At 41.6% G+C, this 24,770-nt stretch overlaps 1 protein-coding gene across 1 annotated transcript in view; it reads left to right on the top strand.

Moving 5' to 3' along the window:
- The window catches only part of Dnah11 (dynein axonemal heavy chain 11), a 318,014-nt gene that overhangs the window by 156,256 nt on the left and 136,988 nt on the right, over positions 1 to 24,770 (top strand). The window contains exons 46-52 of the mRNA XM_027932705.3: positions 4,008 to 4,208; positions 5,747 to 5,912; positions 6,540 to 6,642; positions 16,278 to 16,517; positions 19,903 to 20,064; positions 20,324 to 20,517; positions 23,583 to 23,745. Coding sequence (XP_027788506.2) covers positions 4,008 to 4,208; positions 5,747 to 5,912; positions 6,540 to 6,642; positions 16,278 to 16,517; positions 19,903 to 20,064; positions 20,324 to 20,517; positions 23,583 to 23,745 — 1,229 coding nt within the window. The remainder of the gene's footprint in view (positions 1 to 4,007; positions 4,209 to 5,746; positions 5,913 to 6,539; positions 6,643 to 16,277; positions 16,518 to 19,902; positions 20,065 to 20,323; positions 20,518 to 23,582; positions 23,746 to 24,770) is intronic.

Genomic DNA, 24,770 nt, shown 5'->3' on the forward strand with positions numbered 1-24,770 from the left:
GTCTTTTCTCTGGGTGCACATCTTTGCACACTGCCTTGTCTCCCCCATGTCCATATTTCCTCCACATTAGCACTTCAGTCACGTTGCATTAGGGTTTACCCTGTGGCCTCATTTTAAGTTAGTTGCCTCTTCCAAGGGTCCTGTCTCCCAATAAGTCACATTCTCAGGTACTGGGAGTTAAGCCTTCAACATGTAAATTTTAGGAAGACAAAGCTTTGTCCTTTGAGTCTTCAAAATTCATGTCCTTCTAATGTGCAAAATATATTCACCCATCCTAACTGCCCCAAAGACTTTCCCCCTTCCAGCCTTAACTGTAAGTCTCACACCTTAGCCTGTGAAATTGGAGAAGTTATCTGCTTACAAAATACAACAGTGGGCAGGCATAGGATAGACATCTTTGTTCCAAAGGAAAAAAATCAGAAGGTAGACAGGGGTTATAGTTTCCCAAAATGTTTAAAACCTAGTAGAGCAACTTCAGTTAGATTGTTGCAACTGAGAATAATCCTCTTTGGCTCAAGACCCACTGAGAAGTTAGCCCTACCTTCTGGGCCCATTATGGGGGTAGTGTTGTCCCTGAGCTCAGCCCAATGTTCCAGCCCCACCCCCATAGCCCTATCCAGTAGTCCTTCCCCGAGGCCCTGGTTTGTAGCCTCTAGGCCCACTGAAGCCAGAGAAGGGGCCCACCTTCTGAAACTGAGGAGGAGACAGCCTTATCCTCCAGGGCTGTGCCTTTTGGGCCCAGGTGGCAGTGCTGCCATTTTAAATCTCTTAATTAACTTTGGGGTCATTTTCCCCTTTTCTAAAAAGATAACACATGATTGTAGTCAGATGGCTTTTTCTTGTAGATGTCCCATGACCTTCCCCAATTTTGTCCTGTCTCTATCCCCTTTAAGCTGAGAGACCAGGATCCCAAAATTACCTTCAAGAGCCTGCCCCCAGTGACCTGAGGACATCCCACTAGGCCTTATTTCTGAGATTCCACCACTGTTCAGTACTGCCACACTGTAACCTGGCCTTCAGCATGGACCTTTGGGGACCACTGATGAAAGCAAGAGGTGGCTTGGATAAAGTGGGAACTCTGCCAGGAGGGAAAAAGGAGGAGGCAACTAATGATGTCCCTTAAGTCTACTTTATGTATTTTGAAATCTTCAAACTACCTGAATTTTAGTTACTCAGCAATATTATCTAGCTGATTGAAGATTGAGAACATGATAGAATCAATCAAAAATACTGAAGACGTTAAAATTGGTATCATGAAGTTGGTGCACCTTATCAGTTAGCATCATTTATTCAATAGAGAGCTGTCCTCACAGTCCTCAAAGCTGTCCTCACACCTAGCAGTCTTACTCTGGACACAGTTGTACCAAATGTATTTATTGGGTTAACAGACTCTTAATGTGTTAGAAGAAAACTTGGAGGCCTGGCACAGTGGTGCGTGCCTGTAATCTCAGTGGCTGAGGAGGCTAAGGCAGGAGGATCTGTGAGTTCAAAGCCAGCCTCAGCAAAAGTGAGGCGCTAAGCAACTCAGTGAGACCCTGTCTCTAAATAAAATACAAAATAGGGCTAGGGATGTGGTTCAGTGGTTGAGTGCCTCTGAGTTCAATCCCTGATACCCAAGAAGAAAACCATGGAAATAGGTAATAATAAGTCCCCACTAGGCCTCTCATAAGTGCTTTAAATAGATTAACTAATCTTTACAGTAACCTAAGATATGGAGTGTTACTAGCCCTTTTCTTACATATGGAAAATAGGAAGAGATTAAGAAATCAGTCCATAGCTATGCTGGTAGTGGATATAGAATAACCAATGATCCTAGTTTGCCTGAGACTGTGGGAGTTTCAGAACACTAAATTTGAATTTTATTTATTTATTTATTTTTGGTACTGGGATTAAACCAGGGGTACTTAACCAATGAACCCCAACCCCTTTTTATTTTTTTTTTATTAGATGGGGTCTTACTAAATTACCTAGGGCCCCACTATGTTGCTAAGGCTGGGTTTGAACTTGCTATCCTCCTGCCTCAGCTTTCTGGGATGGATAGGGAGCCACTGGGATTACAGGCATACACCACTGCATCAGGCTAGATTTGAAATTTTAAAGTAGGAAATTCTGAGCAAACTAAGAAGAGTTGGTCACACTGTAACAGCAGATCAGATTTGAACCCAGACAGTTCTGCTCCAGAGTTGATGTTCTGAAGGGCATTCTATGTAGAGGGTAAGATGGAGCTTAGGCCCTGACTGACTCAGGTTGGAGTCCAAGTACCACTTCCTAGCCAGCTGTGCTAGTCACTATCACCAGTTACTTACGTTCTCTAAGCTTGAGCTTCATCATCTCTGAAGTGGAAATAATAACAAAAATCTCCCCATAGTACCTGTATCATGTGACAAGATACATGTAAACTATCTAGCATACATTGAGCTCTATCTACTAAGTGTTAACAATAGTGTTAACAATAGAACTAACATGTGAAGAAAAGAACCAATAACCAAAGTAGAAAGCAAATGATGACAACTGAGACCAAGAAAGGAGAAAAAATATAAACTGTCCTCTAAAGAAAAGGAAAAAAAAAAAGACCTTTTATTGTGGCACAGAACTGACTAGCTTCCAGTAGGCCCTATGTACCACTGAGATAAAAAGAGTTCTAGACTTAATGTTCATGTCATGATTCAATTTGGAACGATTCAGTTGCTATTCAGTGTATTCGAACCCAATGACGAACTGTATGCATTATACTTAACACCTGTTTCTTGTGAACAGTATAAATCCTGCTAGTAGTTTTTCCGTTTTATTTTGGTCTCTGTTTTAGTCAGCTTTTTTGCTGTTGTGACTGAAAACCTCACACAAACAATTTAGAGGAGGAAAAGTTTACTTGGGGGCTCATGGTTTCAGATGTCTCAATCCATAGACAGCAGACTCCATTCCTGAGGGCTTGAGGTGAGGTTTAATATTGTGGTAGAAGAGTGTGGTGGAAGGAAGCAGCTCACATGATGATCAGGACGCAGATAGAGATTCCACCTGCTAAATACAAATATATACACCAAAGCCACTCCCTCAATGCCCCACCTCCGTCCAGCCACATCCTACATGTCTTCAATTACTACTCATTTACTTCCATCAGGTGATTAGTTCACTGATTGGATTAAGGCTCTCGTAACCTGATCGCTTCTCCTCTAAACCCTTTTGCATTGTCTTACACGTGAACTTTTGGAGGGACACTCACATCCAAACCATAATAGTCTATGCAGCCAAACCGTCAGCTTTTAGTCCCTGCACAGAATTCCATTGCCTGCAGTCGACATCTGCTTACCCCTTTGTCCTGATCTTGCTTGTTAATCCATGTTCCCTGAGTCTAATTTTTCTTGGTGGTTTTCCTTTTGTTGAATTCCTGCAAGTCACTTTGAATTCCCTGTGAAACAATATGGTATATGAGTAAATTAATAGCCAATTTTCAAATGTAAAAAATCAAGCTTTAACTTTTAACAAGGTAATACATAGTAAGTTTCTGAAGTTCTTCAGCTTCCTGGCTCTTCCACTTGAAAGCCTCTTCCGCCTTCAACCACTCTCTCCCCACTCTGACCCTCTTTGGCTGGATTGTGCCATTTAATCTAACTGGGCCAAGGCATTGCCAGTTTCTGAAGAGTGGTGGCCAGCTTCTGGAATGTTCACTGTATTTCCTTCTGTGCCTCAGACGAGGTTGGGGGGAAGGTAGATATCCTGTGATAGAGAGTTTTATCGGGTAAAACTTGGTTCAAAAAATATACATCATTTGCTTATGTTGTGGCGCCTGGATGTCCTCGCCAGTTGTTCTCCAGCTGAGATGTCTGAAGGCTGGCAATTCAAAACTGAAAATTGGATGAAATCTCTCCCCACAGGCTGTTAACTTGAACTAACAATTCTTTGCATCTCAACTCTAAAGTGACTATGTAAGGTCAGATGTAAAATTTTGAAATGCTTGTCTCTGTCTGACCTTTCTCTCATTCTGGTGTCTCCCCCTCCTTCATAGAAAGTTCTGGTTCACACATCAGAGACAACCCGTCTTAGGTATTTCATTGAGTTGCTGCTCAAGAAAGGAAAACCACTCATGCTGGTTGGAAATGCTGGAGTGGGAAAAACGGTCTTTATGAGTGGAACACTGGCGAGCCTCTCTGAGGAATTCCTAGTATCCCGCGTGGTGTTCAACTACTACACGTCGTCTGCAGCCCTGCAGAGTGAGTGCTTCTCCTGCTACATAACAGGGGTGCAGATGTGAGTGAGAGGTAGAGATTGGCTATTAGCACGAGGAGTAGAAAGAGCTCTAGTTGCAGCGTACTTTGAAAGAGAGTTAGGATTTCAAATGTTTGAGGTCATACACAGGCAAAGAAGAAATCTGGAAGGATCTACTTAAGTAAAGACATGGAAGAGAAAATTGTGAGATAAATTCAGTGAATGTGGAAGATGACTGAAACATAGTAGGCAGAAGATGAGGAAAGACTAGAGTACAGAGTGGGGGTTTTGACGTACATGGAGTGAACAGTGGGTTTTCTGGATAATGAGACTTTTAATGTTAAAACTAGAATAGCCCAATCCTGGACAACCTGGGCTAGCTGACCACCATAACTGTAGAGAAGGCTGAGGTGCAACCAAGCAGATGGAGTTTCACGTGGGAGGAAGTGGTAAGCCATCAGGAGAAGCAAAGAAATGTCAGATGGGAGCCATGTTAGGAAGAGGTTTGTGAGGTGAGGAGAGAAGTCCTCCAGAGAGTGTCTAGCTGAGCATAATGCAGTCTTGGGCCAGAGTTGTAGAAAGGGAGGTGACAGGTTGGGAACAGGAGGCACCATTTATGGGCTGTTGCTTAGACAGGAGCCCAGGAGAAAGAGTCCTATGAGGCTCTGTAGCTGGCCAACTGAGAGAGTAGTAACCTCATCAGAAGCCCAGAAGGCAAAAGAGAGGTAGCTCTGAGTGGAGAAGAGATGATGTTAAAAGGAGTTTGAAAAGAAATTTGGAATTTGAAAATCCATGTGCCAATGGCTTATAGGAATTAATGGCCACTCAGCATTTGGAAATACGGGGCTGCTGCTTGGAAAAGGAGCACTTCTTTTTTTCATTTTTTTATTATTGTGATCATTTAACAAATTACACATATTTGTTGGCATCCTGGGAATATAACAATTCCTTGATCCCAAGGCCTTAATAGTCTGCTTGAAGAGTAAACATGGAATTAGATACTGTGTCTGAGACACACACTATTCAGGATTTTCCACACCCACGACTCTGACACATTGAAACCAAGTCATAGGCACCTGGAAAATATAACTTTCTAAACACATGGGTCATGTTTACTGTCCTCTGGAGCTTTGAATTTCAGTGGTGTGAGAGGAGAGGTGTTGGAGACTTTCTTGAGCCTCTCCTACAGTGTCCTTGGGAGACCAGACTACAGCAGCACCAGCAGTAGATGTCGGGGAGAGAAGTCTCAGGTCAGCAGGGAGGTAGTCTCAAATGTGACAGACAACGTGAGTGTATTGAGGTCCCCAGAAAAGGAGAGTCGGAGTGACCTTTGGCAACAGAAAGGATATCAGCAGGATAGTGTGACATAGGAGGAGGTAGCTGAAGACACATCCCTGGTATTTAACAGTCGGCAGGTGATACCTGAAACCATGAGATAGATAAGTCAACAGAAAAGGGAGGAGAATAAGAAAAAAAGATAACTAAGTGCAAAAAGTTTACATTTGGCCAGTAATTGGTAAATAGAATTATCTGTTTATATCAGGAATTCTTGAGAAACCTCTAGAGAAAAAAGCTGGTCGTAACTATGGTCCAGGAGGAAATAAAAAATTGGTTTATTTCCTTGATGATATGAACATGCCTGAAGTGGACTTATACGGCACTGTTCAGCCGCATGCTCTGATTCGACAGCATATTGATTATGGACATTGGTAAGCAATTATCTGTATTGTCTACCTAAATCCAATTATTATGGATGAATGTGTTTTTTAAATATTGTTTTTAGATTTTGACAGACCTTTATTTTATTCATTTATTTATATGTGGCACTGTGAATTGAACCCAGTGCCTCACACATGCTAGGCAAGTCCTCTACCACTGAGCCACAACCATAGCCCCATGAATGGACATTTTAAGATGAAATTGTCCCCAAGGTTTTTCTCTTTCAGGGAGCATTTCCTGCAATACTTTTTGGATTTAGACTGTATCCCTATCCATTATATTAGATGAAATAGTTTCCCTTTGTATCTTTGAAAGATTGGATTGAAAAGTAGCCTAGAAACATAGGGACTGTCAAGAGATTATGTTCTCTTTAAAAATTAATTCACTCCCAATTATTAAAGAGAAGCTTGGACTGAGGGTGTAGCTCAGTGGTACAATGCTTGCCTAATGTGAATGAGGTCCTGGGTTCAATCCCTAGCTCTCAGAGAGTGAAAGAGAGAGAGGAGGAGAGAGTAAAAGAAGGAGGGAAGGAGAGAGGGAGAGGAGGGAGGGAGGGGGAGAGAAAAAGGGCACTGACTCCAGTGTGTGGATTTGACATTCTACTTTCTGTCTTTCAGGTATGATAGACAAAAGGTGATGCTTAAAGAAATCCACCACTGCCAGTATGTTGCCTGCATGAATCCCACTGTGGGCAGCTTCACCATCAATCCAAGGCTGCAGGTAAGGTGTGTAATACAGCTCTCCCAAATAGCCCCCAGATGTAATGCTCAAAAATTATGAGTGCAAATTCTTGATGCTTGGTGCTTTTGAATACAAAGTAAAGTTCCTACTGGACATTTTGTTAAGCATATAAACTTTTTCTTAATTAGTAGATTTCCTTTTTTAAGAGCAGTTTTAGATTAACAGTAAAATGAGCTCAAAGTACAGTGTTCCTATATACTCCCCCCCACACTCCATTTTATCTTAGTATCAACCTGTTGCATTAGTTACAACTGTTGAGGAATATTGATACATTATTATTAACTAAAAACTAGAGTTTACACCAGGCCCATTCTTTTTTGGGGGGAGGGGTGCGATACGGGGGATTGAATTCAGGGGCACTTGACCACATCCCCAGCCCTATTTTGTATTTTTCATTTAGAGACAGGGTCTCTCTGGGTTGCTTAGCACTTCACTTTTGCTGAGGCTGGCTTTAAACTTGCCATCCTCCTGCCTCAACCTCCTGAGCCACTGGGATTATAGGTATGCACCACTGCACATGGCTAGACCCATTCTTTATATGAGACATTCTGTGTGTTCTCACAAACACATGAAGAGGGTATCCACTGTTATATCACCATGTAGAATAGTTTCACTGCCTTAAAATCTTCAGATATCCTGCTTTCCCTTCATTTGACCATATGCCCAGAAGTAGAATTACCAGGTCATATGGTAATTCTGTTTTTAACTTTCTGCTGTTCAGTTTTCCACAGTGGCTAAATCATTTTTCATTCCCAGCAGTGATGCACAGCATCCCAATTTCTTCATATTCTTGCCAACTCCTGTTATTTTCCATTTCCTTTTTTTTTTCATAGTAGCCCATGCTAATGTAGGTGAAGTGTCATCTGATTAGAGAATGAATTTGTATTTCCTTAATGATTAGTGATGTTGAACATGTGGTTATTGGCTGTTTGTGGTGAAATTTCTATTAAAATACTTTGCCTATTTTTGAATCAAGTGTTTTGTCGTTTCTATGTTTTAGGAGTTTCCTATATACTCTGAATATTCTTAAAAACTTATCTTGGGGCGGCGAGGGGAGTGCATTGCCCCCGTGTGCTGCTTCACTGTGTGGGAGTATGACAAGTCAGGACGGCTAAAGGCTATCTTGTTAGGAATTTCCAGCAATAGTGGGGTGCTCCGGAACCTGGAGGAAGGATTTCCATCGCACGAGGATCGGCTACGGGGACTCAAACGCGAGAGGTTTGTCGCACGGAGGGTAACACTGCTTATTCAGCAAATTGCCCCGCGGCTAGAGTCTGCAGCGCATGCTGGGAAACGAGGAGATAGCGACGCAGGGATACAGCGCTGCAGTTTCTGCCAGCCGTGCAAGCACCGTACTCAGGGCTGAATTCTGGGTTTGAGACGGGGGAAGGAAGCGGTCCATCTCGGTTCTCCACACCGGTCAGACCACAGAGGAGGCCAGCAGCCACCATGTTGGAAAGCTGACGTCACCATCCCTGTTTTCGACTGACCGCAGCTCATTCAGCCATAGAACAGGTAATTTCAGGCTGCCATTCGCCTGCGGCTTGCAGACAGAATGCTAGGGTTCAGTGCCTGGGGGCTTCTTAGAACCTGATCTTATCGGAGCGAACACCGAGCGCAGGGCGGCCGAGTTCCGGCTCCCGGAACCGCCCTGGCCCAGGGCTGGGGAGCCTGCGGAAGCTGCTTCTTGGACCCTGCTCCTATCAGAGCATACACCAAGCACTAAGCGGCCGAATTCCGGCTCCCGGAACTGAGCCTACGGGGACTGCTTCTTGGAGCCTACTCTTATCGGAGCTTACACCGAGCACGGAGCGGCCGAGTTCCGGCTCCCGGAACTGCCCTGGCCCAGGGCTAGGAGCCCACGGAAACTGCTTCTCGGTCCGGGTCCTGCTGAGGGCCGGTCAGGACTCACCCGTTGCCTTGGTTGCCCGGCAAGGGGAACGAAATGCTGCCATTCGCGTAGGATACCAACATGGCAGAGATCTGATGTCATCAGAAAGCGGCGGAGGAGAGAACTTCATCAATGCCAGCGGCGACAGAAACAGTTGGTCTCCTGGTAGGGGGGGTGAGGCACAGACACCCGAGTCTCCTCAATTTGTCGTCGAGCCAGAGGGGAGGAGCCGGGCCGCCGCCAGCGCCCGGAGCAGGCCCAGCGGCTCGCCAGCGTGGTGACCGCGTGACCCCAATTGGAGAGGGGGTGGAGCGGAGCCGCCACCCGCACCCGCAAGGTGGGCAGACCCGCGACCTAGTGGTACATGGGCGTGGTAAGAGGGGCAGGGCAGAGCCACCGCCCGCGCTTGCAAGGTAAACAGACCTGTCACAGACTGGCGGGTCAGGCCCAGTGGCCTGCCAGTGTGGTACACACGTCACCCCAACTGGAGTAGGGGCAGAGCAGATCCTTCTCCCACGCCCAGATCAGGCCCTGCCGGTGTGGTGGCTACGTGACCCCAATTGGAGTGGGAGCGGAGCGAAACCACCACCTGTGCCCGCAGGGTGAGCAGACCTGTGACCAACCTGCAGATCAGGCCCAGGGGTCCGCAGGCGTGGTAGGAGGGGAAGGGCAGATCCGCCGCCCGCGCCTCCAAGGTAGGCAGACCTGCGACAGACCGGTGGATCAGGCCCAGGAGCCTGCCGGCGTGGTACACACACCACCCTAATTGGAGTAGGGGCAGAGCAGAGTCACCGCCCGTGCCAGGAACAGGCCCAGCGACCTGCAGGCGGGATAGTCACGACACCCCAATTGGAGTAGGGGCAGAGCAGAGCCGCCACCCGTGCCCGAAAGGTGGGCAGATCTGCGACCAACCAGCGGGACAGGCCCAGTGGCCTGCCGGTACGACAGACACGTCACCCCATTTGGAGTAGGGGCAGACTAGAGCCGCCGCCCGCGCCTGCAGGGTAGGCAAACCTGCAGCCGACCGGCAGATCAGGCCCGGTGGCCTGCCGGCGTGGTACACTCGTCACCCCAATTGGAGTAGGGGCAGAACAGAGCCGCCGCCAGCGCCCAGAACAGGCCCAGTGACCTGCCGGCGTGGTAGCCACGACACCCCAATTGGAATAAGGAGAGAGCAGAGCCGCCGCCCGCGCCTGCAGGAAAGATACGCAAGCAGTATGAAAAGACAAGGAAAGAAAGGACCACAAGCAATGCAGGTCAACGCAACTTTAGAAGAGGTAACAGCTGCAGCAGATGGAATGTCAGATAAAGAATTCAGGATATACATGCTTCAGATGATCTGGAGTATCAAGGAAGACATTAGACAGCAAAATCAGACAATGAAAGATCACTTCGACAATGAATTACGCAAACAAATCCAGGAAGCAAAGGATCAACTATACAGGGAGATAGAGGTTATAAAAAACAAACAGAAATCCTAGAAATGCAGGAAGCAATAAACCAACTTAAAAACTCAATGGAGAATACTACCAGCAGAGTAGAACACTTAGAAGATAGAACATCAGACAATGAAGACAAAGTATTTCAACTGGAAAAGAACATAGACAGCTCAGCAAGTCTGTTAAGAAACCATGAGCAGAACATCCAAGAAATATGGGATAACATTAAGAGACCAAACTTAAGAGTCATTGGGATACAGGAAAGTACAGAACTCTAAACCAAAGGAATGAGCAGTCTATTCAATGAAATAATACGAGAAAACTTCCCAGACTTGAAGAATGAGACAGAATCCCAAATCCTAGAAGCCTACAGGACGCCGAATGTGCAAAATCATAAGAGATCCACACCTAGACACATTATAATGAAGATGCCCAACATACAGAATAAGGAGAGAATTTTAAAAGCTACAAGAGAAAGGAAGCAGATTACATTTAGGGGTAAGCCAATCAGGATAACAGCTGATCTTTCAACACAGACTCTGAAAGCTAGAAGATCCTGGAATAACATATTTCAAACACTGAAAGAAAATGGGTTCCAACCAAGAATTGTGTATCCAGAGAAATTAAGCTTCAGGATGGAAGATGAAATTAAAACCTTCCACGATAAACAAAAGTTTAAAGAATTCGCAGCTAGAAAACCATCTCTTCAAAACATCCTTGGCAAAACATTACAGGAAGAGGAAATGGAAAATAACAATGAAAACCAACAGTGGGAGGTAGGACAGTAAAGGGGGGGAAAATAATCAAAGAGGAAAACAAACCATGTTTAGTAACAGAAATAAACAAATATGGCTGGAAGAACAACCCATATCTCAATAATAACCCTAAATGTTAATGGCTTAAACTCACCAATTAAGAGACACAGGCTAGTAGAATGGATCACAAAACAAGACCCAACAATATGCTGCCTACAGGAGACGCATTTGATAGGAAAAGACATACATAGGCTGAAGGTGAAAGGTTGGGAAAAATCATATCACTCATATGGACTTCGGAAACAAGCAGGAGTGTCCATACTCATATCAAATAAAATGGATTTCAAGCCAAAGTTAATCAAAAGGGATAAAGAGGGACACTACATACTGCTTAAGGGAACCATACACCAACAAGACATAACAATCATAAATATTTATGCCCCAAACAATGGTGCAGCTATGTTCGTCAAACAAACTCTTCTCAAGTTCAAGAGTCTAATAGACCACCATACCATAATCATGGGAGACTTCAACACACCTCTCTCGCCACTGGACAGATCTTCCAAACAAAAGTTGAATAAGGAAACTATAGAACTCAATAACACAATTAATAACCTAGACTTAATTGACATATATAGAGTATACCACCCAACATCAAGCAGTTACACTTTTTTCTCAGCAGCACATGGATCCTTCTCAAAAATAGATCATATATTATGTCACAGGGCAACTCTTAGACAATATAAAGGAGTAGAGATAATACCATGCATCTTATCTGATCATAATGGAATGAAACTGAAAATCAACGATAAAAGAAGGAAGGAAAAAGCATACATCACTTGGAGAATGAACAATAGGTTACTGAATGATCAATGGGTTATAGAAGACATCAGGAGGAAATTAAAAAATTCTTAGAGATAAATGAAAACACAGACACAACATATCGGAATCTATGGGACACATTGAAAGCAGTTCTAAGAGGAAAATTCATTGCTTGGAGTTCATTCCTTAAAAAAAGAAAAAACCAACAAATAAATGATCTCATACTTCATCTCAAAATCCTAGAAAAAGAAGAGCAAAACAACAGCAAAAGAAGTAGAAGGCAAGAAATAATTAAAATCAGACCTGAAATTAATGAAATCGAAACAAAACAAACAATTGAAAAAATTGACAAAACTAAAAGTTGGTTCTTTGAAAAAATAAACAAAATCGACAGACCCTTAGCGATGCTAGCGAAGAGAAGAAGAGAGAGAACTCAAATTACTAGCATACGGGATGAAAAAGGCAATACCACAACAGACACTTCCGAAATACAGAAGATAATCAAAAACTATTTTGAATCCTTATACTCCAATAAATTAGAAGATAGTGAAGGCATAGATAAATTTCTTAAGTCATATGATCTGCCCAGATTGAGTCAGGAGGATATAGACAACCTAAACAGACCAATATCAATTGAGGAAATAGAAGAAACCATAAAAAGAGTACCAACTAAGAAAAGCCCAGGACCGGATGGGTATACAGCAGAATTTTACAAAACCTTTAAAGAAGAACTAATACCAATTCTTTTCAAGCTACTTCAGGAAATAGAAAAAGAGGGAGAACTTCCAAATTCATTCTATGAGGCCAACATCACCCTGATACCTAAACCAGACAAAGACACTTCAAAGAAAGAAAACTACAGACCAATATCTCTAATGAACCTAGATGCAAAAATCCTCAATAAAATTCTGGCGAATCGGATACAAAAACATATCAAAAAAATTGTGCACCATGATCAAGTAGGATTCATCCCTGGGATGCAAGGCTGGTTCAATATACGGAAATCAATAAATGTTATTCACCACATCAGTAGACTTAAAAATAAGAACCATATGATCATCTCGATAGATGCGGAAAAGCATTCGACAAAGTACAGCATCCCTTTATGTTCAAAACTCTAGAAAAACTAGGGATAACAGGAACATACCTCAATATTGTAAAAGCAATCTATGCTAAGCCTCAGGCTAGCATCATTTTGAATGGAGAAAAATTGAAGGCATTCCCTCTAAAATCTGGAACAAGACAGGGATGCCCTCTCTCTCCACTTCTGTTCAACATAGTTCTCGAAACACTGGCCAGAGCAATTAGACAGACGAAAGAAATTAAAGGCATAAAAATAGGAAAAGAAGAACTTAAATTATCACTATTTGCAGATGATATGATTCTATACCTAGCAGACACAAAAGGCTCTACACAGAAACTATTAGAGCTAATAAATGAATTCAGCAAAGTGGCAGGATATAAAATCAACACGCATAAATCAAAGGCATTCCTGTATATCAGCGACAAATCCTCTGAAATGGAAATGAGGACAACCACTCCATTCACAATATCTTCAAAAAAAAATAAAATACTTGGGAATCAACCTAACAAAAGAGGTGAAAGACTTATACAATGAAAACTACAGAACCCTAAAGAGAGAAATAGAAGAAGATCTTAGAAGATGGAAAAATATACCCTGTTCATGGATAGGCAGAACTAACATCATCAAAATGGCCATATTACCAAAAGTTCTCTATAGGTTTAATGCAATGCCAATCAAAATCCCAACAGCATTTCTTGTAGAAATAGAGAAAGCAATCATGAAATTCATATGGAAAAATAAAAGACCCAGAATAGCAAAAACAATGCTAAGCAGGAAGTGTGAATCAGGCGGTATAGCGATACCAGACTTCAAACTATACTACAGAGCAATAGTAACAAAAACAGCATGGTACTGGTACCAAAACAGGCGGGTGGACCAATGGTACAGAATAGAGGACACAGAAACCAATCCACAAAACTACAAGTATCTTATATTTGATAAAGGGGCTAAAAGCATGCAATGGAGGAAGGATAGCATCTTCAACAAATGGTGCTGGGAAAACTGGAAATCCATATGCAACAAAATGAAACTGAATCCCTTTCTCTCGCCATGCACAAAAGTGAATTCAAAATGGATCAAGGAGCTTGATATCAAATCAGAGACACGCCGTCTGATAGAAGAAAAAGTTGGCTACGATCTACATTCGGTGGGGTCGGGCTCCAAATTCCTCAATAGGACACCCATAGCACAAAAGTTAATAACTAGAATCAACAAATGGAACTTACTCAAACTAAAAAGTTTTTTCTCAGCAAAAGAAACAATAAGAGAGGTAAATAGGGAGCCTACACCCTGGGAACAAATCTTTACTCCTCACACTTCAGATAGAGCCCTAATATCCAGAGTATACAAAGAACTCAAAAAATTAGACAATAAGAGAACAAACAACCCAATCAACAAATGGGCCAAGGACCTGAACAGACACTTCTCAGAGGAGGACATACAGTCAGTCAACAAGTACATGAAAAAATGCTCACCATCTCTAGCTGTCAGAGAAATGCAAATCAAAACCACCCTAAGATACCATCTCACTCCAGTAAGATTGGCAGCCATTATGAAGTCAAACAACAACAAGTGCTGGTGAGGATGTGGGGAAAAGGGTACACTTGTACATTGCTGGTGGGACTGCAGATTGGTGCAGCCAATTTGGAAAGCAGTATGGAGATTTCTTGGAAAGCTGGGAATGGAGCCACCATTTGACCCAGCTATTCCCCTTCTTGGTCTATTCCCTAAAGACCTAAAAAGAGCATGCTACAGGGACACTGCTACATCGATGTTCATAGCAGCTCAATTCACAATAGCAAGACTGTGGAACCAACCTAGATGCCCTTCAATAGACGAATGGATAAAAAAAATGTGGCATTTATACACAATGGAGTATTACTCTGCATTAAAAAATGACAAAATCAGAATTTGCAGGGAAATGGATGGCATTAGAGCAGATTATGCTAAGTGAAGCTAGCCAATCCCTAAAAAACAAATGCCAAATGTCTTCTTTGATATAAGGAGAGTAACTAAGATCAGAGTAGGGACGAAGAGCAGGAGAAGAAGATTAACATTTAACAGGGATGAGATGTGGGAGGGAAAGGGAGAGAGAAGGAAAATTGCATGGAAATGGAAGGAGACCCTCAGGGTTATACAGTGGAGGGGGTAGAGAGAGAGGAGGGGAGGGGAGGGGAGAGGTGGGGAGGGGGGAGGGGGGAGGACGGGAAAGGCAGCGGAGCACAACAGACACTAGTATGGCAATATGTAAATCAATGGATGTGTAACTGATGTGATTCTGCAATCTGTGTATGGGGGGAAGGTGAGAGTTCATAACCCACTTGAATCAAAGTGTGGAATATGATATGTCAAGAAATTTGTAATGTTTTGAACAACCAACAATAAAAAATTAAAAAAAAAAAACTTGTACTGTCCCATAATTTTGCCTTTTCTAGAATATCATATAATTAGATTTACATAGAATGTAGCCTTTTTATACTGTTCTTTTACTTAGCAATATGCTCTTTAGGTTCATCCATGCCTTTTCATAATGTGAAATATAATTTCTTTTTATCACTGTTTAATATTCATTGCATGACTGCACGCAGTTTATTCCTTTACCCATTGAAGGGCAGCCTGGTTGCTCTGTCAGATTCTTGTTGCTGTGACCAAAATACCTGACAAGAACAACTTAGAGGAGAAAGTTTATTTTGGCTCACAGTTTCAGAAGTTTAGTCCATGGTCAGTCAACTTCATTGCTCTGGGCCTTAGGTGAGGCAGAGTTTCATGGCAGAAGGACATGGCAGGAGAAAATGGCTCAGCTTGTGGCAACTAGGAAGCAGAAAGAGAGTAAGAAACAATGGACAAAATATAAACCCAGGAGTCATGCCCCCAGTGACCTACATTTTCTAGCCATGTCTTACCCGCCTACCATTCAGATTGTGAATCTGTCAAATGAATTAATCCACAGATGAGGTTACAGCTATCATCATGTAATCATTTCACATCTGAACATTTCTGCATGTACACAGGACCTTTAGGGGGACACCTCATATCCAAATTATATACTGTTGCTTTCAAGTTTTGGGAAGGATGCGTAAAGCATAAATGCATAAACATTTGCGTAAGGTTTCTGTCTGCATGTGTCTTTTAATGGTAGTAACAGCTACCACCAATACATGTGCCTCAATAACATACAGTGGTGTCACTCACTTACCTGGAATCCACTCAGAGTGAGCTAAGTACCTCTGCTGGTCTTGGCTGAGCTTGCTTGTAATTGTCTAAGGGTTGACTGTCAGCTCTTGTAGTGTGGCTTCAGCTGGAGTAATTGGGACCACTAGGTTGTGCTTTTGTTTGTCTCATCCCTTGGTAGGTTTATAGAGTTCATGGAAAGTCAGAAGCTTAATAAATCAAGAAGAAACATGCAGGCCTCTGACAGTGACTGACATATTGTCACTTCTGTCTCATCCTATGGACTTGTGCAAGTCATCCAGCCAAACCCAGTGTCAGTGGAAGACACCAAGAAAGTTACATGACAGTGGTCTGGATACAGGGAAGAGTGAAAAAACTGAGCCACTTTGCAATTTTATGGTACAAATTATAATCCCTCTTTTGTACGACTCATCTTTGCTCTTTCTTTTCAGAGACATTTCACAGTATTTGCATTCAACTTTCCATCTTTGGATGCTCTAAACACCATCTATGGGCAAATCTTCAGTTTCCATTTCCAGCACCAAGAATTTGGCCCATCAGTTTTCAGAAGTGGCCCTTCTTTGATCCAGGCGACAATAGCGTTCCATCAGATGATGATGCAAACCTTTTTACCCACAGCTATAAAATTCCACTACATTTTTAATCTGAGAGACCTATCAAACATCTTCCAGGTACCCTGACTGCTCCATATTATCCTTCCCAAGTAGAGAAGTAATTGTAGGAATATTAATGCGTTCATTTATGGAACTTAACTTTAAAGCTATGCTATATAATTTTATGTACATTCTTTTATTTTATACTCATAAGCTTCTCTGTGAAGTAAATACAACAGGTTTATTATTTGCTTTTTTTTTTATCTTCAATTAGAACAGTGGTTTCCCCTCAGTTTGCATATTGTCTTAGTCTTTTGTGCTGCTATAACAAAGTGCCTGAAAATAGGTAGTTCATACATAATAGAAATTTATTTCTCACAGTATTGGAGGCTTGGAAGTCCAAAATCAAGACACAAGCATGTTTGGTGTCTGGTAAGGGTCTGATTAATGCTTCCAAGATGGTGACTTGAACACTGTGTCTTTCTGTGGTTGAGGAGATAGAAGGGCAGAGGGACAAGCACATAGCACCTCTTTAACATCATCTGCCCCCATGACTTAATTATCTCCCAAATTTGGGAAGATATTCAACTATGTCTCACTTAGCAATAGAAGCAGAGATAGAGATTTGGACTCCTTAAGTTGAGTGAGTGAGTGGTCATATTTTGGCATAAAACATTCATATGTGATTTTTAAAAAATGTATTCTAATTTGTTATATATGACAGTAGAATGCATTTCAATTAATATTACATATGTATAGCACAATTTTTCATATCTGGTTGTACACAAAGTAGAGTCACACCATTCATTTCTTTATACATGTACTTAGAGTAATGATGTCCATCTTATTCTCTTAACATATGTTAAGAGAAATAATTTTTAAATTTTTAAATTTGGTTTGATACTGAAAATCAGTTTACTTACCTAGTATGTTAGTCAGCTTTTTGTTACTGTAACAAATACCTGAAAGAATTGACTTATTAAGAGAGAAGTTATTTCACTCACAGTGTTAGGGGCTTCAATCCGTGATCATTTGGCACCATTGATTTGGGCATGGGACAGCACATCAAGACAGGAGTGCATGGTGAAATGAGACTGCTCACCTTGTGACCAGGAAACAAATGAGAGAAGAAGGGGCTAGGGTTTTATTATCACTTTCAGGGTCACAGTCCCAATGACCTAAAGACCTCCCACTAGGCCCCACCTCTTAAAGATTTTACTGCCTCTCGACAGCGCCATACTGGGGACCAAGCCTTTAGTCGTAGACCTTGCGAGGCAGGGGGTGCACTTAAGATTCAAATTATAGTATTTGGTAAAAGGACAGTGTTTGTATATTGAGTTTACAAAGGAAGAACTGAAAAAAGAGTTGAAAATTTAGAATTGAGGCAGATCCAACTAGTATGATCTACCCTGTATAGTAAATGTAGTTGGAAGGTTATTTATAATGTAAAATTCTCTTGTGAGAGAGAGAAGGGGGAAATCTTCATAGGATTTTTTTTATAACTCTTTTCAAAATTACTCCTAAACTGCCTCAGAACCCTAACACAGCATCAGATGATAGTTATTAATAACATGGATCATTTCTTTTCATATCTGTTTTATAGCAACTGCCAGAAAGACTATGCTTAATATAATATTGGTTTAAAAGCAGATTGGGGGGCTGGGGTTTGTAGCTCAGCAATATAGCACTCGCCCAGCATGTGCAAGGCCCTGGGTTCGATCCTCAGCACCACATAAAAATAAGTAAATAAATAAAGTCATGTGTCCAACTGTACCTAAAATTTTTAAAAATAAAAATTAAAAAAGCAGATTGGGAGCTGGGCGTAGTGGTGCCCACCTGTCATCCCAGCAGTTTGGGAGGCTGAGGCAGGAAGATGGCAAGTTCAAAACCAGCCTCAGCAAAAGTGAGGCACTAAGCAACTCAGTGAGACCTTGTCTCTAAATAAAATACAAAATAGGGCTGAGGATGTGGCTCGTGGTTGAGTGCCCCTGAGTTCAATCCCTGGTACCCCTCCACCCCAAAAAAAGCAGATTTGGAAGGGGCGGCTGGGGATATAGCTCAGTGGTAGGGTACTTGCCTAGCATGTGTTAGGTAGGCCCTGTGTTTGATTGCTGACCCCGTGAAAAGAAAACACAAAAACAAAACAGTTTGAATCTTAAGAAAGGGAAAGAAGACTCTAGGTAAAGTGGAATGTGGTCCTGCCTGCTCACCCTTCACAACCAGCCCATCAGGGGTACCTGATGCCTCCAAGTAATTTTTTAAAAAAAATATTTTTAGTTGTAGATAGACAAAATGCCTTTATTTTATTTATTTATTTATATGTGGTGCTGAGGATTGAACCCAATGCCTCACACGTGCTAGGCAAGTGCTCTACCATTGAGCTACAACCTCAGCCCCTTTTTTAGCCTTTTGAAGCTCAGTTCTACACAGCTCCCTGGTGTTCTGTAAGTGCTGAGCAAGCGCAGCACTCTCCATGACAAATGGGCCTGTATGAACCAGGATCCTGAAGGGCGGGGTAGAGTGGGCACAGGAGTCACGGTGTTTTGGTGCTAATCCCAGATCTGCCCACAAAATGTGAATTTGAGCAATTTACTTTGGTCTTATATTGTTTGTCAAGTGAAGGGGTAAGACTGATAGCAAATGATTTTTAAGTTTAAAAAAAATGCTTTCTGTGATATCCATGTTGTTTGTCTTTTGGTTCTGTGAACTCAATCCACCGGGAGACTTTATAAGTACAAGTACTCAGATGCGGTGTTTAGTTCATGAACTAATGAAATACAGTACTAGTTGTATTATTAAAAATGGGTATTGGCTTTCGTCATTTTTATTTTTTAACTAAAGACCTGCCCAGAACAATTTTTGAGGAGGAAAAGTTTATTTGAGGGCTCACAGTTTTAGAAGTCTTAGTCCACAGAAGGCCAGCTCCATTCCTTAGGGTTCAAGGTGAGGCAGAACATCATGGCAGAAGAGTTCGGTAGAGGGAAGCAGCTCACCTAATGGTCAGGAAGCAGAGAGAGTCCTTCCACTCACCAGATACGAAATATAGACCCCAAAGCCACTCCTTCAATGCCCACCCGCTCCAACCACACTTTGTCAGCCTCCAGTTACCACTCAGTTGATTCCATCAGGGGATTTATTCACTGATTGGTTAAGGCTCTCATAACCCAACCATTTTTTTTTTTTTTTTTTTTTTGAACTTTCCTGCATTGACTCACACGAGCTTTTAGGGAACACCTACATCCAAGGACCATAACATTCTGCCCCTGGCTCCCAAAAGCTCACACTCATCTGACAATGCGAAATACATTATAGTGGTATTACATTTTTTAATGTTGATTATCAGGAGGTGAAGTGTTCTTTTAAATTGCTAAGTTTAGCATACAGTTAAAAATAATTAAAATTAATGTATTTAGAATATAATAATCTTCTGAATTAAAGGTACATTTCCATTTTCACCTTATAGGGAATTTTGTTTGCTTCTCCTGAGTGTTTAAAAGTTCCAAATGACTTAATGCACCTGTGGCTCCATGAATCTTCCCGTGTTTATGGAGACAAACTGACAGACACAAAAGATAGTGATTTGTTTCAGAAAAAATTGCTGGAAACTGCTTATAAATATTTTGAAGTAAGTACATGAATTTCAGAGGTCATTACTTGCTGTGGTACCAGTTAGTGTTTAGGCCAAATTTGGAGAAGGACGTGAGTGAGTTGCAGGTCCCTTTTTACTGGGATTCCAAAACATTCTGGGTCTGGACTTGGGCGCACCCTCCCACTTACCTTCTCATGGAGGGATTGGCAGGCTTTTCCCTTGATAGGGTGCTCTGCCTCAAAGGAATCTTTCTCAATAGTTGATAGACCACAGTTTTCTTTTCCTCATCCTGTAGGGTGTCAACAGTCACGTGCTGCTCCAACAACCCCTTGTTTATTGCCACTTTGCTCATGGTGGGAGAGACCCATGTTATATGCCAGTAAAGGACTGGGAAGTGCTCAAGATGATTCTCCTGGAAACATTAGACAACTACAATGAGCTGAATGCCGCCATGCACCTGGTTTTATTTGAAGATGCCATGCAACATGTGTGAGTTGACTGGTCATGACATATTTTCATGAGTGTAACAAACATGTTGCTATTTTGTCATAATCTTAACATCTTATATAGGCACACTACTTTTTTCTGTACCATTATATACATGCAGATTTTCACTTTATTTCACTGTAGCTGTGTCAGATAAGCATATTAAGAAAGAAGATGAATGAGTCATTCAAAATCACATAGTTCCTAAGTGGGAGAGACAGGACTCAACCCGATTCTCCTGGAATGAGCAGGTTTTATGGGGTGCCCACTTGAGTGCCAAACAGGAAATAGCATTTCTTTAGTACTTTGGGGCAAATTAGAAAAAAAGAAGGAAGCATATTTTATTGGCAGAAAATTAAAGATAGCTGTCCTGGGGTGGAGCTTAACTGATAAGGCTCTCGCTCCCTCCTAACTGGGCACCTCATAGAGTGCACAACTGACCTACCTCTTGTCTCAGTCATTGTTCTTAGTGCTGGCTGGGGACACAGCAGCGAGCACCACAGCCCAGTCCCTTTTCGAATCGAGCTTATTTATTAGTGTCAACAATGGACATTTTTAAGGACATGAATAAATAAGCAGAAAAAGAAAAAGATTAGAAAGCAATGGGTCATGCTGAGAAATAAAATAGACTGATTCTAAGAAATAAGTTACTGATTGAGGATCCCTTATCTGAAATGCTTGGGTTCAGAAGTCTTGAGGATTTTGAAATTTTTGTTCAGATTTTGGAATATTTGCACATACATAATAAGATGTCTTAGGAGTGAAAACCAAGTTGAATCATAAAATTTATTTACATTTCCTGTGCATAACCTAAGGGTAATATTATACAACATTTGTAGTGGGTGTGTGTCTTGACTGTAACCTGTCACATGGTATCAGATGTGGAGTTTTCCATAAAGAGTTTTGGATTTTAGAGCATTTCAGGTTTCAAATTTTTGGATAAGGGACACTCAACCTGCATTTGGATTCCCAAAGAAGGCCTGGGTATCCATGGAAGGAGTTGACGTTTAAGCTGAAATCTAAATGATAAGCAAAGGTTCTGGGAAAGACTAGAAGAAGAACATTGCAGACCGAGGGCAGATTTCATGTTACCCTGAGGCAGGAATGTTCAAAAACAGAAAAAAGTCTCAAGGTGGGTGCAGCAGAGAGAGAAAATAGAGTGAGCAATATATGTCCAGGATGGAGAGCAGGGTGTGGTCTGACTGGTGAAGGGTGTTTCCTGGAACCAGGATAAGCACTTTGATGCCATTCTAAGTGCAGGGAGAAGCTGCTGGTGGATTTTAGCATGGGGATGACACAACGGACTCTAAGTCTAAAGAGCTCGCTTTGCCTCTGCTGGGTGAAGAGTCGATCGCATCTTTCCATCGAGTCCTGCTCTCCTGGTCCAGGTCACCCTCATCCTCACCAGCATTTCTGATCATTGACAGTGGACAAAGAGGAAAAAGGAACAAAACCATATCATTAGAAACAGGGAGGAGGAGGGAAGAATGAAGTAAGAGAATTCAAACAGTGAAAAAAACAAATGTGGAGAATTCAGTTTTTAGAATTTCTCTAAAATGTTTAGATTCAGTGCTTCACGAAGTGTGCAACCCTTATTGGGATCTCTTGTTATAAATACACGAAGCGCTGATGGTTTTACTGATCACTTTGCAGGGATCCTCTGCTTATACAGACAGGGTAGTTTTAATCGGCATCTAGGACTTTGGTATTCAGTAGGTTGTTCCGACAATGTTCCCGGCTGGTTAAGATACACTGACTGTGTTGTGGCTCTGGTGAAGCAAACCTCCCACCGACACTAGGGAAGCGTTTTCCCTGGTAGCCCTTCAGTGTGTGATTCCCCTGTGGCCTAACAGGTAAAGCCATGTCTTTGATCAGGGATTATGAGCTCAAGGCCGACTCATTCAGGTTGAAGATGATTTAAGAGCATGTCCTTGGGTATTGTAGAAAGGGAAATTGCCACTTAGGGAATCTCATGAGGCAGAAACTTTGAGGCAAGCTTTAGCATGAAATGCAAGCCTCGCTTGGAGCTTGGGGTCATAGCTTTCCCATGGTTGTTTTGTCATGTGGTCATGTAAGGTAAAATTTAATGGGATAACTGAGTTTGTAAAAATAATCTGTCTTTTCAGTTATTAGAGGTTTGGGGGAAATGTTCACCAGCACTGGTCTTAGTATAAATGACCCCAACTTCATTTTTTCACAAAGCACTATTTAAAAAAGAAAAGAAAACCTCAGGATCTTTCAGGGCCTGAAGTTTAAGTTCATTCCAAAGCAGGAACCTAGAGCAAAATGAAGGCTTACTGTTTTTTGCACTTGTGCATCTACAGACTTATATTGTGTTGTGCTATGTGTCTAATTGTAACGTAACTATGGCTTATTTTTCAACTTAACCTACATTTCACTCATATTAAAGCCAATTTTAAAAATTCCTAGTTGAATGATGTAGCAATGATGTCAACAGCATAAGAATCTGGAACCTCTTGGATGCTATAGAACAAGGGATTATTTGGCCTTACTGGAAACTTAAGCTTTGATGCTGGATAGTTTCAGTAAATAATTCAACAGTGGTCTATGCAGGAAAGGCTTTAATTGAAGGAAATAAGAGTCATGTTAAGAGGCAAGTGTTTAATCTACATGGTGAATTAAGTGGAGATGTATGTTGGCCTAAACAAATTCATTCTCTCTGACATAACTATACAGGAAGATTCCAGGCCTGCAAGGATATTCTCCCTTGATGTTCTTGTACATGGATGCTGATGTGGAATTGGGATCATTCTTGTTAATCAAGAAACTTCAAAGTTTAGACACAAGGCCTTGTATATGTTTTCAAGTATGGTGGCAAATGATAAAGCAAAAAGAGTCCAAAATGTTGCGAACCTGAGAACACTGGATAGACAAACAGGTGGAGGGCAGAGTAGGCAGCATCCTCTTTTGTTGGGGAAACATGGAAAGGGACTAGTGTTTTCAATAAAAATTGGAATTTAGTCTCTAAATACTTATCTTAAAAAAGCAAAACAGACCTATCCCAGGGCCTTTGAGATTTCATATTGGGATGGGTGCTCTTTTACCAGATGTCGAATCAGCCGAATCCTGAGAACCCCTCGGGGATACGCCCTTTTAATTGGAGTTGGGGGCAGTGGCAAGCAGAGCCTGTCCAGGCTGGCAGCTTACATTTGTAGCCTCGAGGTCTTTCAGATCACTCTGACAGAAGGGTATGGGATCCAAGAACTTCGGGTAAGTAAAGTCGACAGTGCTATCGTCCCTCACTCTCTATGCCCAAATCTGCAGATGTTCAAGGTCCTACTCTAAAATGGTGTTCATATTTGCATGCAACCTATTCATATCTTCATGTATACTTTAAATTATCTCTAGGTCACTTATAATACCTAATACAATGTAAAATGCCAGGTAAAACATAGTTATATTGTGTAGAAAAATGACAAGGAAAAAAATCTGTATGTGTCCAGTGCAGCTGCAGCGTGGTTTCCCAAATATTTTCTTATATATATATATAAAATTTTTTTCTAGTAAATGGTATAAAAATTTCATTGATCATTCTTTTTTTTTTAGTTTATTTTTTTCCCAAATATTTTTGATTACCTGTTTGCCTCAGAGGCTTCTGACCCTTCTCTCTGGCAGACAAAGTATATGCTGAGAGTGCTCCCCCTCAGCTGGGAGTCCTAGTTTGGGCCCAGGTCTCCTTGACTACAGGGAAGGGCAGCTCCTTAGAGGAGTTATTTACTCTGGATATTTTGTCTTCCTGGTCAAATTGGTAATAATACATTTTTATGTATTTTTATAAGTTTAATAAACCTGGCTCAGAAATATTTGATCCAGTGTTTGCTTACTCAAATATGTTTTTCCTTTGCATTAACTGACCCTGATGTTGAACTGTTAATAACCCTGTGTGAGAGAGGGTAGAAAGAAAAAGGCACTTTCTGGGTTGGGGATATAGCTCAATAGGTAGCGTGCTTGCCTCACATGCACAAGGCCTTGGGTTCAATCCCCAGCACCTCAATAAATAAATAAATAAATAAAGCACTTTCTTAGGACAAGTAGATTTCTTCCCTTTTAGATAGACTATGAGAATAAAATATCAAGAGCACATTCAGGAAACTGTGATGCTTTAAAAATTTTTCTCTTTCTTGTGGTAAACTTAAAACATAACTTTATTTATACTTATGATCAGTAAACAATCTAAAAACTCCAGTTAAAAGGCAAAGATTTTTCAAACTTAAAAAAAAATGAAGACTCAAATA

This window comes from Marmota flaviventris, chromosome 1 (assembly GCF_047511675.1).
Source record: "Marmota flaviventris isolate mMarFla1 chromosome 1, mMarFla1.hap1, whole genome shotgun sequence".
NCBI classification, from domain to species: domain Eukaryota; kingdom Metazoa; phylum Chordata; class Mammalia; order Rodentia; family Sciuridae; genus Marmota; species Marmota flaviventris.